At 33.1% G+C, this 14,874-nt stretch overlaps 3 protein-coding genes across 4 annotated transcripts; 2 read left to right on the top strand and 1 right to left on the bottom strand.

Annotated features, from left to right (window-relative positions):
* Nucleotides 1-214: 214 nt before the first annotated feature.
* On the top strand, nucleotides 215-3,056 carry LOC112710805 (translationally-controlled tumor protein homolog). The gene is made up of 6 exons (XM_025763216.2): nucleotides 215-418; nucleotides 493-1,195; nucleotides 1,793-1,866; nucleotides 1,977-2,105; nucleotides 2,222-2,379; nucleotides 2,633-3,056. The coding sequence occupies exons 2-6, from the start codon at nucleotides 1,168-1,170 to the stop codon at nucleotides 2,748-2,750; spliced, it is 507 nt and encodes a 168-aa protein (XP_025619001.1). The 5' UTR covers nucleotides 215-418; nucleotides 493-1,167; the 3' UTR covers nucleotides 2,751-3,056.
* Nucleotides 3,057-3,455: 399 nt separating this feature from the next.
* Nucleotides 3,456-7,162, top strand: LOC112710804 (translationally-controlled tumor protein homolog). The gene is made up of 5 exons (XM_025763215.3): nucleotides 3,456-5,272; nucleotides 5,893-5,966; nucleotides 6,070-6,198; nucleotides 6,313-6,470; nucleotides 6,865-7,162. Exons 1-5 carry the CDS (start codon nucleotides 5,245-5,247, stop codon nucleotides 6,980-6,982), a joined length of 507 nt encoding a protein of 168 aa, XP_025619000.1. The 5' UTR covers nucleotides 3,456-5,244; the 3' UTR covers nucleotides 6,983-7,162.
* Nucleotides 7,163-8,723: 1,561 nt separating this feature from the next.
* Nucleotides 8,724-13,355, bottom strand: LOC112710806 (26S proteasome regulatory subunit 6A homolog). Of its 2 annotated transcripts, none has more exons than XM_025763217.3 (10): nucleotides 12,780-13,355; nucleotides 12,281-12,397; nucleotides 11,924-12,031; nucleotides 11,602-11,793; nucleotides 11,328-11,519; nucleotides 10,864-10,982; nucleotides 10,646-10,733; nucleotides 9,492-9,611; nucleotides 9,270-9,410; nucleotides 8,724-9,017 (listed from the first exon to the last, which is right to left on the bottom strand). In XM_025763217.3, the coding sequence occupies exons 1-10, from the start codon at nucleotides 12,894-12,896 to the stop codon at nucleotides 8,940-8,942; spliced, it is 1,272 nt and encodes a 423-aa protein (XP_025619002.1). In that variant the 5' UTR covers nucleotides 12,897-13,355; the 3' UTR covers nucleotides 8,724-8,939. The 2 variants fall into 2 exon arrangements, with proteins under 2 accessions (XP_025619002.1, XP_072058965.1); XM_072202864.1 differs by having other exon boundaries at nucleotides 12,281-12,623; nucleotides 12,780-13,224.
* Nucleotides 13,356-14,874: the final 1,519 nt, after the last annotated feature.

Raw genomic sequence — 14,874 nt, forward strand, 5'->3', positions numbered from 1 at the left:
ATAAATCTTAAGAATAGCTTTTTCTTTTGATAATTGCAAAATTTGTTAAATCATTTAAACAATTCCCTTATCTTTAAACTAATTTTTATTTTTTAATTTTTGCATCCTCTTTAACTCCTCTCCTTCTGAACTATTCCTAATCTGTGGGCCGACGCAGGCCCAACAGGTCCATGATTCCGGTTCCCGACAATGCCACGCGGAGTCTTTCGATTTCGTTTCAAGAGGAGGTGTTCTTGCTTCCGATCAACAAGGCCAAGGCCTCCGCCACCGCCACCGCCATGTCGCCTGCTTCCGACAACTCCAGGAAGGCCGCTGCAACTCCAAAGTGGTGGAGGTCAACTCCCGTGAGGAGAGATTAAGACAAAAAGGTTCGGAGATCAGTACCAGTGACCGGGTCAGACCCGGAACCTGCACTCAGGTTCGAATAGTCTCTATAAAAGTATAGATTGTACTGTTGAAAATAGAACTGAAAAAGTGGTACGTATATTGCAGCAATTGATGATTTTTGATGGTGGTGATAGTAGAAGGTCTTTTGGTGGTGGGTTGCAAGATTGGGTTTAGATTTGGAAAAAAACTCAGTTGTTGAAAAGTGAAAATAATAATAACAAAAGAGGAAGAAGAAAGATTGTGAAATTGTGTAGGAACGGTGATAAAATATTAGTAAGGGTAATTTGAAAGTTTTAAATAGATTTTTAGATTTTGATTAGTTTTGTCAATTAAAATTTATTTTTTATTGGTTTAATATTAGTTTTATTTTTTTTATGAATAGATTTATTAATGTTTAAATCTTTTAATAATTAAAAATAATTATTTATTCTATATTTATAAGAGAAGTTTTTTGGTACTTATAATTTTTGTACCTAAATTAGTTAAAGTAGAGATAAAAAAAGATAGAATTTACTCTTTTATTTTTAGATTTTATATCTAAAATTTAGCCACAATAAAAAATACCATATTATAATATAATATACTTTAGTGAGAATAAAAAGGGAAATATTTTCGGAGCCCTAAATATCAGGAAACCCTAACACTCTATAAAAGCTCACCGTCACTCGTTGTTCTTACTCAAGTCTCTTGAATCTCTCACGGCTAGGCTCTGCTCTGCTCTGCTCTTCTCTTCTCTTCTCGTTTCTTCGATCTTAGAAGTTAGAGCAAAGAACTGCAACCATGCTGGTTTACCAGGATCTTCTTACAGGTGAAAAGCTTTCACCTTTTTCTGTTATATTTATTTTCTATTTTTATTTTTATTCCTTTGCTATGTGTGTAATTTAAGATCTCAGTTGTTGTATGTTTTTATGGATGAGGATCGAAACTTGTTAAATAAAGTAAATTTCGTGTTATGTTTGGTAGAATATGTAGTTCTTAGGATCCACTTTCATTGATTCTGCTAGTCCTTTAATAAACTCTGTGATAAAGTTTTCCCGGGTTTAGATTTGTTCTTGCCCCAAGAAGCTCTGCTTATGATAAGTCGTTTTAATTAATAATTATTAAGGTTGTTTGCTATTTTTTCTATCTGAGATTATAATTTTCTGTCTATCTCTGGGTTATCCTTTTACACTTGCTGTGATTATCTCAGATTCTAAATCTTTTCTGATTTTTTTAATCAGTCTGGTTGTTGATCAGTTAGATCATCATGCAATTAAGTGGTCCTCACTATCAATATAATTATGCTTTTGCAAATTGATTAATTAATTAATTAATTAATTGTGAAAGTGAGTTAATACGGTTGATCTGATGGTAATAGTTAAGTGCTTGAACTCGTCTAACTTGGATTTCTTGATGAATGTTTTAGGCGATGAACTTCTCTCTGACTCGTTCCCTTACAAGGAAATTGAGAATGGAATCCTCTGGGAAGTTGAAGGAAAGGTTAGGAAATAGGAACTCCTTATATTCTGGAATCTTTGTTTCCTTTTCAGGGTTTGTTTTTTCGTTTGTTAAGTGTTGATGAGTTAATTGTGTAATGTGGGTTTTGGCAGTGGGTTGTTCAAGGAGCAATTGATGTAGATATTGGTGCTAACCCTTCCGCAGAAGGCGGAGAAGAGGATGAGGGTGTCGATGATCAAACTGTCAAAGTAGTTGATATTGTTGATACTTTTAGGCTTCAGGTCAGGCATATATATATATATATATATATATATAAGAAAAAACCATATTTGGATACTTCGCTATGCAAATATTTTTTTATCTTCTTATTTACTTGTATTTTGTTCAATTTTTACAGGAGCAACCAGCTTTTGATAAGAAACAATTTGTTACTTTCATGAAGAGATACATTAAGTTGCTGACAGCCAAATTAGAGCCAGAGAAGCAAGAGCACTTCAAGAAGAACATTGAGGGAGCAACTAAGTTCCTCCTCTCAAAGCTCAGTGACCTTCAATTGTAGGTTCTTCCCCAATCTAATTACATTATCCTACTCCTTCAATTTTATAATAAATTACACTCACCTCTCTTGAGCTTTAAGTCATATAACCGTTTACATTAATCTTGTCTTGAGATTTATGTGATACTGTGGTAATACATTTGATACCATTATGTCTTGTGGAATGTGACACTAATGGGACAAATCATGTTGTAGCTTGGGTAAGCTATCACTTAATAACTAATGCTAATTGATTGCGTATCAATGTTGCAGTTTTGTTGGGGAGAGCATGCACGATGATGGAAGCCTGGTGTTTGCATATTACAAGGAAGGTGCAACTGATCCTACTTTTCTCTACTTTGCTCATGGATTGAAGGAAGTCAAGTGTTAAGCACCTGGTTCCGAGACTTTGTATCGGTTTGCAGACGCATTAGTTATATGAAGATCTCTTATATTTGAGCTAGATAAAAAAAATCTTCATAATTTAGTCTGTTGTGTTTTTGGGATTTGGTATTCTTTAGTAATTGACATTGAGTGTTCATTGTTATGTTATAAGGAGAGCTTTGTTTCCAAGATTTGCTTTCCAAGATGTTTTCCTATATTTATTTTTAGAGGAGTGTGTTATCGCAAAATAATTTAATTTAATTCTCAACTTAATAAAGATATAAATAAACAAGGATAAAATTGTCATGTCAAATTCAGTTATTTTTAGTTTCTGAAGTTTTTTCCTACAAAATTGGAAAAAAAATCGTTTTGGTCGACCCTAAAACTATTATGTATATACTCCCCATTCAAGCCAGGGAAAAACATTAAAATTTATCCAACCACGGTTTTGTATGGTCCCATGAGATTTGTCAAGAATTATCCACCCTATGTTAGCTGGAAATACCGAAGTAGTGCTGGAAATCGGACTGGATTGGCCGGCCGAGCTGGTTCAACCCGAACATGATAATAATAAAAATGGTTCGGCCAGCTGTCAATAACAGCTAATTAAAGAACTGTTTGAAAACTGTTGAACCAGTTGAAAACCGGCCAGTTGGACTAGGCCGGTGACCGGCCGATTCTAAGAAAACGGCACCGTTTTACGTTTAAAAAGAAAAAAAAAAAAAACCAAAAGCCACTCGTGACCCCCTCCCTCCAGCCCCCTAAGCAAAATCAAAACGGCAAAACCTTAGCCTTAGGTTCCTTGCCGCCGCCGTCCCGGGTTCTCGGCGCCTCTGCCTCTGCTTCTGCCTCTTCCCCTTGTCCGGAACCTAGCTAGCTCGGCACGTCGTCCATTGGCTTCTCGGTTCGTGGCTTGGAGCAGCTCGCCGTTTGCCGTCGTCTCACCTCTCGCCGGTCACCGTCCGTGTCTCCGTTGAAGGTGAGTGGCCGTGCTTTGCTTCTTCATTTTAATTTTGCTCTGGTTACTGATGGCTCTGTTTAATTTCTGAATGCTCGGTTCTTCTCTTTTTTAATTTCGGAAATTTTTGTTCAAATAATGTTGCTAATATTGCTAATGTTCTTCTTCTTCTTCTTGCTAATGCTCTGTTCAATTTAGTGTCATCACTGTTGAGTTTGTTTCAGTGTTTTGAATGTCTGATACTCTGATTTGTGACTTTTTGAATCTGAAATTAATTAAATAATTGATTGTGTTGTTAAAACTTGAAATTATTGATTAAAATGGATTTGTTATGCTGCTGTTGCCATTTTTTAATTTTTGAATATGATGTTTCTCAATTTTTGTTGAAATAGTTATTGATTTCAGGGTTTAGAGTGAATTTGTTGTTTGTATTTAACTTTTGTTGCTGTTTTTTTTTTTTGGCTCTGTTAAATTGTGTTAAGTTGCTACAATCAAGCTTGTGTATTGGCCTGTTCATCTTCACTTGTAAGAACAAGAAGTTTTTTATTTAATGATCCATTAACTACCTCATTTTCTGGTACCATTTCTTTTGTTATGACTTTAGTTGAAGAAATCGGAAGGGCTGGATGAGGAGATATTAATGCCTCACGATCACAATTACGGAATATGTTTAAATAATCATCCAAAAAAAAAAAAAAAAACTCACAAGAACATCTTGGGGTTTTGATGAATTAGACTTTGATGATGATTTTTTGCCCAAAATTAAGTTTCTAACATTTTGTCTTCCCATCATTCAAAAGATCAATATGCAAGAATCATGTACTAATAAAAAACTCAATGTCTTTTAAATTAGAAAAATGCTAAACTAAACAAAGTAGTCCCAATCAATATCAATTTATACCATCTCTTGATTCTTCTACTCAATACGGTAAACAAATCTGCAACAAGTTTTTGTGAATTTTGATGATTGATAAATTTATATGTTGACAAATTGATATTTAATATTTGATATTTCTTTATACTATTTAACTTGAGTTTGTATTTTGATAAGATCATATAAATTTAACTGATGACATTTTATGTAGTGTTTTAAATTTAAAAAATATTTTAATATTTATATTAGATTATAATTATATTTTAAAAAATATTTATTTATAATTTATTTATTATTTTATTTTAAAATAATTTTTTCGGTTAAATTATTAATTAGATCGGTTAAACTAATAACTTAATGAACAAATAATTAAAACGGTTTAATCAGTCCGATTTTCTGAACTTGCATCAAAGTGAAATTAGAACTGGATTTTTATTTTTAATTTTTGAGAGCTAGGAGAAAAATCAGGAACTATATTTTCTCGCAGCTCTAAATATCAGGAATCTGACCCACACCGTCCCTCAAAACCCTAATATTCTATATAAACGGCTCACCGCCTCTCTTCTCCTCCTCTGAGTCTCTCACCACTCTCTACTTCCCATAATTATAATAAAATTGTTCTGATCGTATTCGATTTCTTTGTTCGTAGATCAATCAACAACTGCAACCATGTTGGTTTACCAGGATCTTCTTACAGGTGAAATTTCACCTTCTTTCTTTTTTAATTTTGTTTCCTCTGCTATGGTTTGTTGTAGTTCTTATGAATCCACTTTCGTCAAAACTGATACGCTAGGTTCCTAGATCAATTTATTTGGACACAAATTGTTTTCATATAACTTGCAATTTGTATTCAGATTTATTCATGCATCCAACAATATACCAAATTTTGAGGGTGATAGTCAAACCGGAACGGGGATTTAATTAAGTGTGTTGTTTTTCATGGATAAGATTTTCCGTGATTCAGATTTTAGCAGCTTTGATTGTGATTTTTTTTCTTAATTAACAAAAATAATGTTATTTGTTCCGTTTCTGTGGGTTAGGGTTTGCCACTTATCTACAATTGTTTCAGATGCTAAAACTTTTCTGATTCTGTTAGAAAGCGATTTACTTGTAAGGATGATACCCTTGCACTTGGTAATTAATTGGATCATCATGTGTTTAGAGTGGTCCACACTATCATAGGGTTTTGATCTAAGATGAATTTTGTTATCCCGGTTGCTAAGCGGTGAATTGAATATGTAACCGAGTGCTGCTGATCTGATGTTAATCCCAAATGCTTGAGGTGACTAACTAAAATTTTGTTGACTTGACTTTTAGGTGATGAGCTTCTCTCTGACTCATTCCCTTACAAGGAAATTGAGAATGGAATTTTGTGGGAAGTGGAAGGAAAGGTTAGGAACTGGTCCCCCCCCCCCCCTTCCCCTTCTCCTTCTTTTTTTTTAAATATCTATTATGTCTTCTCCTTGCTCAGTTGTGTGATGTGGCTTTTGGCAGTGGGTTATTCAAGGAGCAATCAATGTAGATATTGGTGCTAACCCATCTGCGGAAGGTGGAGAAGAGGATGAGAGTGTCGATGATCAAGCTGTTAAAGTTGTTGATATTGTCGATACTTTTAGGCTTCAGGTGAGGAAAACATTTTTTATCTTATTAACGAAAAGCAATCTTTTGGTTACTGTGATGTAAATGGTTTTGCTTTAGTATCTTTATTTACGTATATTTTTGTTCAACTTTTTACAGGAGCAACCAGCTTTTGATAAGAAACAGTTTGTTACTTACATGAAGAGATACATCAAGTTGCTGACAGCCAAATTAGAGCCAGAACAGCAAGAACACTTCAAGAAGAACATTGAGGGAGCAACTAAGTTCCTCCTCTCAAAGCTTAGTGACCTTCAATTGTACGTTCTTCAATTATTTTGGATTATCTTACTCTTTCGGTTTTATAGTAAATTATACTTGCCTCTTCTGAAATTAGATTATATAACTCAACACTTTCTTTGATTTGTAAAAGTATGCATTAATATCTTCTGAGATTCGGGTGATACTAACCTCTCGAGGTTAGGTTAAGTTACAGATAACCCTTTAAGTATCATGCAAATAAGTGTCAAATTCTACATATTGTAGAATTGGACACTAATTGCCAAGCTGAATTTACGGGTATTTTGTAATGGCACTTACCCTCGAGAGAGGTTAATACAAGTTATTCATGCATTTTATCTGGTTTGAACTTACACCTTCTAACATCTCATTGATGCATAAATAATTCTAATTAATTGCGTATCGATGTTGCAGTTTTGTTGGGGAGAGCATGCACGATGATGGAAGTCTGGTGTTTGCATATTACAAAGAAGGTGCAACTGATCCAACTTTTCTTTACTTTGCCCATGGATTGAAGGAAATCAAGTGTTAAGCACCTGGTTTCAAGGCTTTGTTTGGTTGCAGTCACATTAGTTATATGATGCTATGATATGCTATTTGAGCAGGAGAAAACTACTCCTAATTTAGTCCTTTGTGTTTTTGGATTTTGGTATTTTGTTGTAATCGCCGTTGAGTTTATTGTTATAAGATTTGTTTTGAAGGTTGCTTTTTATATGCTTTTCCTTTTTGTCTTTTGAGAGGAACATGTTATCGCGTAATAATTAACCAAACAATATTTTTTGCTATTTTAGTTATATCCAGAAGGGTAAAAAGATAAATCAATGCAAACTAGGGAACATTGAAAGGGTTGCCCATGCTTAAGGATGGCAATGGGGGAGGCCAGACGGGTATTTAAAGGACTCATTCGTCTTCAACACTTATGTACTGTGATTGTCTCATAGCTGTCCCACCTTAGAATTAAATTGATTTATAGTTTTTTTTTAAAGAAAAAATTTATAATATGAAAATATATAAATTGAACTAAAGTTTTAAACATGATTAAATATTTTAGAAACATAATTAAACACACAATTTTAAATTATTCACGATAACAAGTAGATAGAAATAAGTAGGTTTTATACGTAAATAATACGTATAAACTATACATACATATGGGATGGGAGACCATTATTCATATTCGTCCCATATTCAAACAGAAATACGTATGATTTATCTAAATTGATCTCATATTCGATTAACATTTGAAAATTTCCGTCCGTAAGGAGTGGGTTAGGGTGGATTGGATCGAACCAGTTCGAATTGTCATCCCTATAACCCTACTTATGTTGGGCGTCTCGTATCTGGTAGTTTAAAATCTGAATTTATAAATTTCATAGGTATTTGTCTCAACTTTCAAGCTTTGCAAATTTACTTTCGGACATATAATTACTTAGGAATAATGATTTTAAATATTTCAAGATATAATAAAATAATTCAGGTATTTGATATTTTCATGAATTATATGTTTTTGAATATTTTTATCCCAAAAACAATAAATTTTTACGACGTATGAATAATCATGAAAATGATCAGATTTTGTATGTAAATTACGAAACATCTTAAATAATAATGACAACTTTATAGTTGGATATGGTAGGGACCATGTTCAAGTTGCAAACATAGTTTAAAGTTTAAACTAGCTAATGGGTTCAAGTCAACCTGTAAACTGCTAGTAAGTCAAGCTCCACATTATTGAGCTAAACCTACAGCTTTCCAAGCTCGAAGTCATTCAACTCACACCCAACCCTAAGTCTCTGATGGAAACAGGAGTGAGAAAGTGGGAAAAATAGAGAAGGTTGAAGAAAAGTAGGGGAAGAATCAACATGTCAATTTTATTTGTTCGAAATATAATTCATTTAGCAAACCACAAATTTAAATTCACCTAGTTGGTGAGTGTTGGGTGTCCCCCGCATTCTTTTAATCAGATGTTGCCGTTGTCTAGATTTTGCTGATTTAAGAGCATTTAGTTGGAGAACAATTTGAACACCTTTAATGGTAAATTCCCATGGGAAGAATTAGACGTCGTCTTCATAAACCATGAAATTCAAATTACCAACAAAACGATCATAATGGAAATGAGAATTTAATTCATCCTGGTAAACATATGGTGTCTTAACAATTTCCAACCTTTGTTGACACCTCATTGTTATACTCGTATGAAACGGATCCTGCCTCTTGTCTAAAGGGAAATCCAATCAATCTGATGATTTTTTATGTGATTCGTTTGAGTTCACTTTTCTCCAACAATATATATCTGATTCCAACCCAAGCACATCTAATCTTTTAGCAATATTCCAAACAAATTCCAAGATAATGTACTTTTAGAAGACGGTGATATTCGTATGCTATTTGGTTAAATATAATTTAAGAGTAAAATTTGCAATAAATTGAAAACAGCAAACAAATGTCAAACATCAAATTTGCTGAACTAGCTTGATCCAAAATCAAGCTTATGCATAATAATTCAAGCTTGCCTTTTTCTTTGCTTGGACTTGGATGATACCTTCATTAAAGTCCTCGTGGTTCACCTACAATCCGGGAAAAAAAAGATCATGATTATTCCGACATCAATTAAGCATAAACATGGAATAAATTATTAGTTGGTCTTTAAAATTCAGCAGCAACTGTAGCAGCAAAACATAAAGAATTGCAATAATAATGACCCCAAAAAAATAAAAAATAAAAACTGACTTGACAAAAATGTCGACCCCTATTATACAAATAGATTAATCATGATGTTTGAATTATTTAAGTTGTTGCATAGTTTGAAGAAAACAAACCTCAGTAGCATCACGCCTTAGGGCTAACATTCCAGCCTCAACACAGACAGCCTTAAGTTGTGCTCCATTGAAATCATCTGTGGACCGAGCTAGTTCCTCAAAGTTTACATCCGGATGAACATTCATCTTCCTCGAATGGATCTAAATTAACAATGTGAGAGAATTCCGTAAATGCTGTTACAAAGAAAAGATTGTCGGCAGATAAGTTGGAAGACAACAAACCTGCAGAATTCTAGCTCTTGCTTCTTCAGTTGGGTGTGGAAATTCAATTTTGCGATCTAGACGACCAGAACGCATAAGAGCTGGGTCAAGAATATCTGCCCGATTTGTCGCTGCTATCACCTGCAATTTAAAAGAATAAATGAGAATGACACTTAATCTACATCATAAATAAACATAAATCCTATAAGAATGATGGCAACTTCTAAATCAAATTAATCACGATTCAAGGTGTTGCAATATAAACTACCGAACTAGGTTCCAAACATAGGTTTTAAGCAAATATAATTTATAAATTATAGATTGTTACGCTTAACCCAGACACATCAAACATCTTTAGAGCCTTCTTTCCCCTTCAAAAGCAACCTATTTAGCACAGATTCGCTAATGGTGCCGGCACGGATACGCCACTGACACACGATGGATACGGCAAAGGAGCGTATCGGTGACTCGTCCTCTTGCAGTGCGGAACTTCCATGAAGCGGTCATGAATCTGAAGCAAGTCCGACCCGAGTTGGATGTTTTAGCAAATCTTTCTGCTGGGCTACGACTGATTTAGTGATTTCATGGCCCGATTGCCCCCCATTTTAATTTTGAAAAAAAAATCGAAACTTAGATTTAAAAATAAAATAAATCAAAACCTAAACATTGTTAGTTGTTACTGTCTTCCTTCGGTGGCTCACTAGCTCAGCCGTTCTGTTGAGAATGATGCATTGCTATTGAAGAAGATACAAGGTTGAAGAAGTGAAGAACTACACACTGCGTGTACAGTGCGTTTCTCGTTTCTCTCTCTTATTCTTTTATTTGTTTATTATTATTTTAACATATCAATGAAATTGAAAGGTCTCTAAGTAACTTCAATTCAATGTCTCTCTCTTTAATAATTGTAGAATTTTAAGACTTTTTTATGCAACTATATTTTACTCTATTTACAATATGATATTTTATTAATTTAATATATTATTTAAATTTTAATTCACAACGTATCCTAAACGTGTCGTATCCAAATTTTTTTAAAAAGAATGTGTTGGCGTATCCGTGTCGTGTCATGTCTGTATTGCGTGTCATATCCGAGCTCTAGAAAGCAGCAACAACAACAACAATAATAATCACATAAATAGAGAAAAGATAAATATAGATAAGAATTCTAGACAAACCTTAATGCGATCGTCACTGCTAAATCCATCAAGCTGGTTGAGCAATTCTAACATTGTTCTTTGTACCTCCCTGTCTCCACTTACTTCACTGCAATTAGCCAAAGAAACATCAAGAGGTTACTAACCCATTATAGTTGAACCATGAACCAAGAAACACTTATTTAACAATGGAGACAAAAAGATAACTGCAAATGTATCTAAATCCTTCTTGCTAATACCTATCAAACCGCTTTGTACCAATTGCATCAATTTCATCTATAAATATAATGCATGGGGACTTCTCTTTTGCTAGTTGAAAAGCATCACGGACGAGTTTGGCTCCATCTCCAATAAACATCTGTACAAAAGATAAGGTTAGATAATCCTGATAAGAACTAAGAACAGATACCCAAATATAAACTATGAACAGCATTCACAAAATCTAGAAGTAGAACAAGAAGTAAATAATCATCATATAATTAGAGCATTTACTTGTCATATTCAACATAGATCATATGTAAATTTTCAGCCAAAAAAGACTCGAGCATAATAAAAAAAATCCAGTTCTAATGTAGTAAAAAATCAGCTAGGTAAGCTAAAAAGACACTACTGATTCAAACAATGATGAATTTATTATTCATGGAGGAATTGATTTTTTTTGTTTTTTTTTTGTTGGGGGGGGGGGGGGGTTTGATGGTCATACCTGAACCAACTGTGGGCCTGCTAACTTCAGAAAAGTAGCATTTGTCTGTGCTGCGCAAGCACGCGCCATTAATGTTTTCCCAGTCCCTGGAGGTCCGTATAAGAGCACTCCCTTTGGTGGACGAACACCTAACTTCTGGAACCGCTCCTTGTGTGTCATTGGTAAAACAATGGCTTCCACTAATTCTTGGATCTGTAGACACCAACCAAGTTTCCTTCACGAAAGTTTTAAAATATGAACTGCCTCAATATATCGTGACAAGACTAAAACTCACCTGCTTCTCTAGCCCACCAATGTCATTATAATCCTCTGTTGGTTTTTCGTCAACTTCCATGGCTTTAACTCGAGAATCATACTCAGAGGGTAGGGTATCCAAGATCAAGTAACTATCCTTGTTAACACCAACCAGATCACCCGGTTTCAACTTGTCAGGGTCAACGAGCCCAACAACAGGAAGAAAGATGGTCTGCAGTGAAGGGGAGTGTTTAAGTTTATGGTTTCTTTAAATTCCATCAAGGGATTTTCATAGGCTACTAGTGTAACACTGAATACAATGATACAGGAAAAGTAAATATTGAAATTAACATCCATTTCACCTGTCGCGTGGATGTCTTTAGCACAACACATTTCCCCTTCCTTTGCGAGTCGAGATCAATATTGGCACCATCTTCCTCAGCTTCATCTTCTGGGTTCATTTCCAATATCTAAATGCAGAATAATATCATGTCAGACAGTCAGAGTTAAATCTAAGAAGAATGTTAAAAATTAGGAATAGTCAGAGAACACCATAATACATCCTACCCCAATCATTCACTCAGAATGACAATTCCAAATTTAACTCCAAAAAGATTTTCCTATGAGATATGTTAGGCACCAACATATTGGGAAAAAATAAATTCTTCAATCACTAATCAATATAAAGCAAACTAGGAGCAGCAGTAACAGTTAATGACCTCAACAATGTTTCCAACAAGGTAGGGCAACTGCTTATTGAGCTTAATCTTCTCCTGATTCTCCTTTATCTTCTCCTTGTACGATTCCAACTCCAAATTTGTTCTCTGCAACTCTTCCTAAGTTTCAAAAAAATAAAATAGATTCAGAAAATTCAACAAACCCAATAACCTTCAAAAGCCCCAAACATAACAGTATCAAACTTTCGCTTAACGAAAGATTAATTTTTCTTTCTTTTTTTGGTTTTAACTTTTAATTACTCAACAAGTGAAGCCAACACATTCATATTATGTTACTAGTAGATAACCCTCGATTGACAAAGCACGGTCGAACCAACTCGAAATCCTGGAAATAAAGAACACAGAACTCATGTGGATAACAGAAATCTCGAGTTTTAGTTGGAAATAGCGAGATGCAATGCAACGAAGAAAACCCTAACGGAACAAAGATGAAAGGATCGTTGAAAAACTAGTTAAATCGGAAGCAGAGAAAGAGAGGAACCTTGAGGATGCGAATCTCGTTGTCGAGTAAGCGAGAGGCTCTGACGATGTCCTCGGTGGTCATGTTCGCCAGCTGGTCATCTTCGAAGCTCGTGTCTTCTACCATTGCGCTCGCCATCTTTGTTACTGCAGTTTTTTCCCCTTTTGGGATTGAATTCGCGAATTAATGGAAGTATATATCAGGGAAAGATGAAAGACCGGCAACAAGAGCGGTGTGCAAACTCTTTCCAGAGAAATATAGTGATATTCTCAACTGCTCCCCCTTTTTTTTTTTTTCGTAGGGAAGAAGAGAAGTAATTAATCACAGAATTTTCCCCGTATTTTGTGTTTTTTTTTTCTTTCTATTTTTTTAAAATGTTTTGGATTGGAGAATTTCGATTGAGTGGGTTTTTTATTTAGATAAAAAAAAATATTTACCAATTTAAATAACAATACAAAATTTTTATCAATTTATGCATCTAGCTATATTTTTATTATTTATAGTTGCAAAAGTGAGAAAAGGGGATCTTAAAATTCAAGACATTTTTGGAGACTGCAAAAATGTCTTAGATATTATCATCTATTTTCGTTTTAGACTACGAAAATGAACCAAGTCTCCTCTCTATTTATGGTTTTTTTTTTTTTTTTTTTGCTAAAATGAGTACTCAAAATTTTTCTCATTTTGCTTGCCCCATCAGTGAAAATGTACATTCAAAATTTTTCACATTTTAATATAATTTGTATGGTTCCATTGAAATTATGTCTGCGTGTTTGTATTATATCTAATTGTAAGGATGTTTGTGATGGGATTTGATTCAAATTTTAGAAAAAAAAAATCATCCCATTGAATTATATATAAATTGTTCAGTTTTTTATTTTTAAATTAATTAAAAAAATAACATGTTCTAATCATATCTTAAGATTGGTAAAAAATAGGAATATGATACGATAAGATTTAGACTTTATTTTATTTTTAATTTTATTCACATACTTAACTCTATTTTATTAACATGTTGAAAGATAATTCTATTCGCATCTTAAAGTTCTCAACCCTACTCGCATCCTATTCGTAAGAAAATCAATTTTTTTTTAAGCAAATATAAAATTCAATCATTTCATATTTCATATATATTAATGAAAAGAATTAAATTCAAATTCAAATTAAAAATAATAAAATTTTAAAGAAATTCGACATAAAATTATAAATAACATAATTATCAAGTTCTTAATAAAATTAAAATAACGCAAACAAAGATAAATATTTTGTCATTATTTTTCTAACTCCAAATTTTTGCAATATTAGTCTTTAAATAACAAACGTATTAAATTAGTAATTTAAATAATTAGCTTAATGGCTACGAGGGTTAAAAGTGAGTCGAGTTGAGCTGAGCTAAACCAAACTCAAGCTCGACTCACGAAAATTGAGTTTGGCTCACAGCTCAATTCATTAACAATCGAGCCTATTTTTTAAGATCAATATTGGCTCACCGAAAGCTCATGAACCGACTCAATCTCACGAACTGACTTAAATAACAAGAACATAATCTATAATTTTACATCAATAAATTATAACTTATATATAGTAAAAAATATTAATTTTATATATTGCGTATCTATTAATTATGAATTTTTTATTTATATTCTACATCAAAATTATATAAAAATAATTATAAAATTTTAAATAAGAATATTAATATATATATATAATTATATATTACTATTATATATATATATATATATATATATAATATTATTAAAAGTATAAACTAAATGTATATAGGATATGCGTATTAATATATATACATAAAGCTCACGAGCTAATAAGCTAAGTTTATCCAAACTCAAGCTTGGTTTATTTAATTTATAAGCTCAATTCTGGACTCAAACTTAGCTTATCAGCTCACGAACTCAGTTGATCGAGTTATTAACGAGTCGAGCTCGAATTGACTCATGAGCTTGCTTGACTCACTTCCAACTCTAGTAACTACTTTCATTTTTATAAAAAGGAGGTCGTAGATTTAAGATCTACTTCCTTCACTATACATATAATTTTTAAATATATATTATATAATATATTAAAGGTTTAACATGACAAAAGGAAAAATATTCATTTAATT

The sequence above is a fragment of the Arachis hypogaea genome, chromosome 9 (genome assembly GCF_003086295.3).
Source record: "Arachis hypogaea cultivar Tifrunner chromosome 9, arahy.Tifrunner.gnm2.J5K5, whole genome shotgun sequence".
Lineage (NCBI taxonomy): Eukaryota > Viridiplantae > Streptophyta > Magnoliopsida > Fabales > Fabaceae > Arachis > Arachis hypogaea.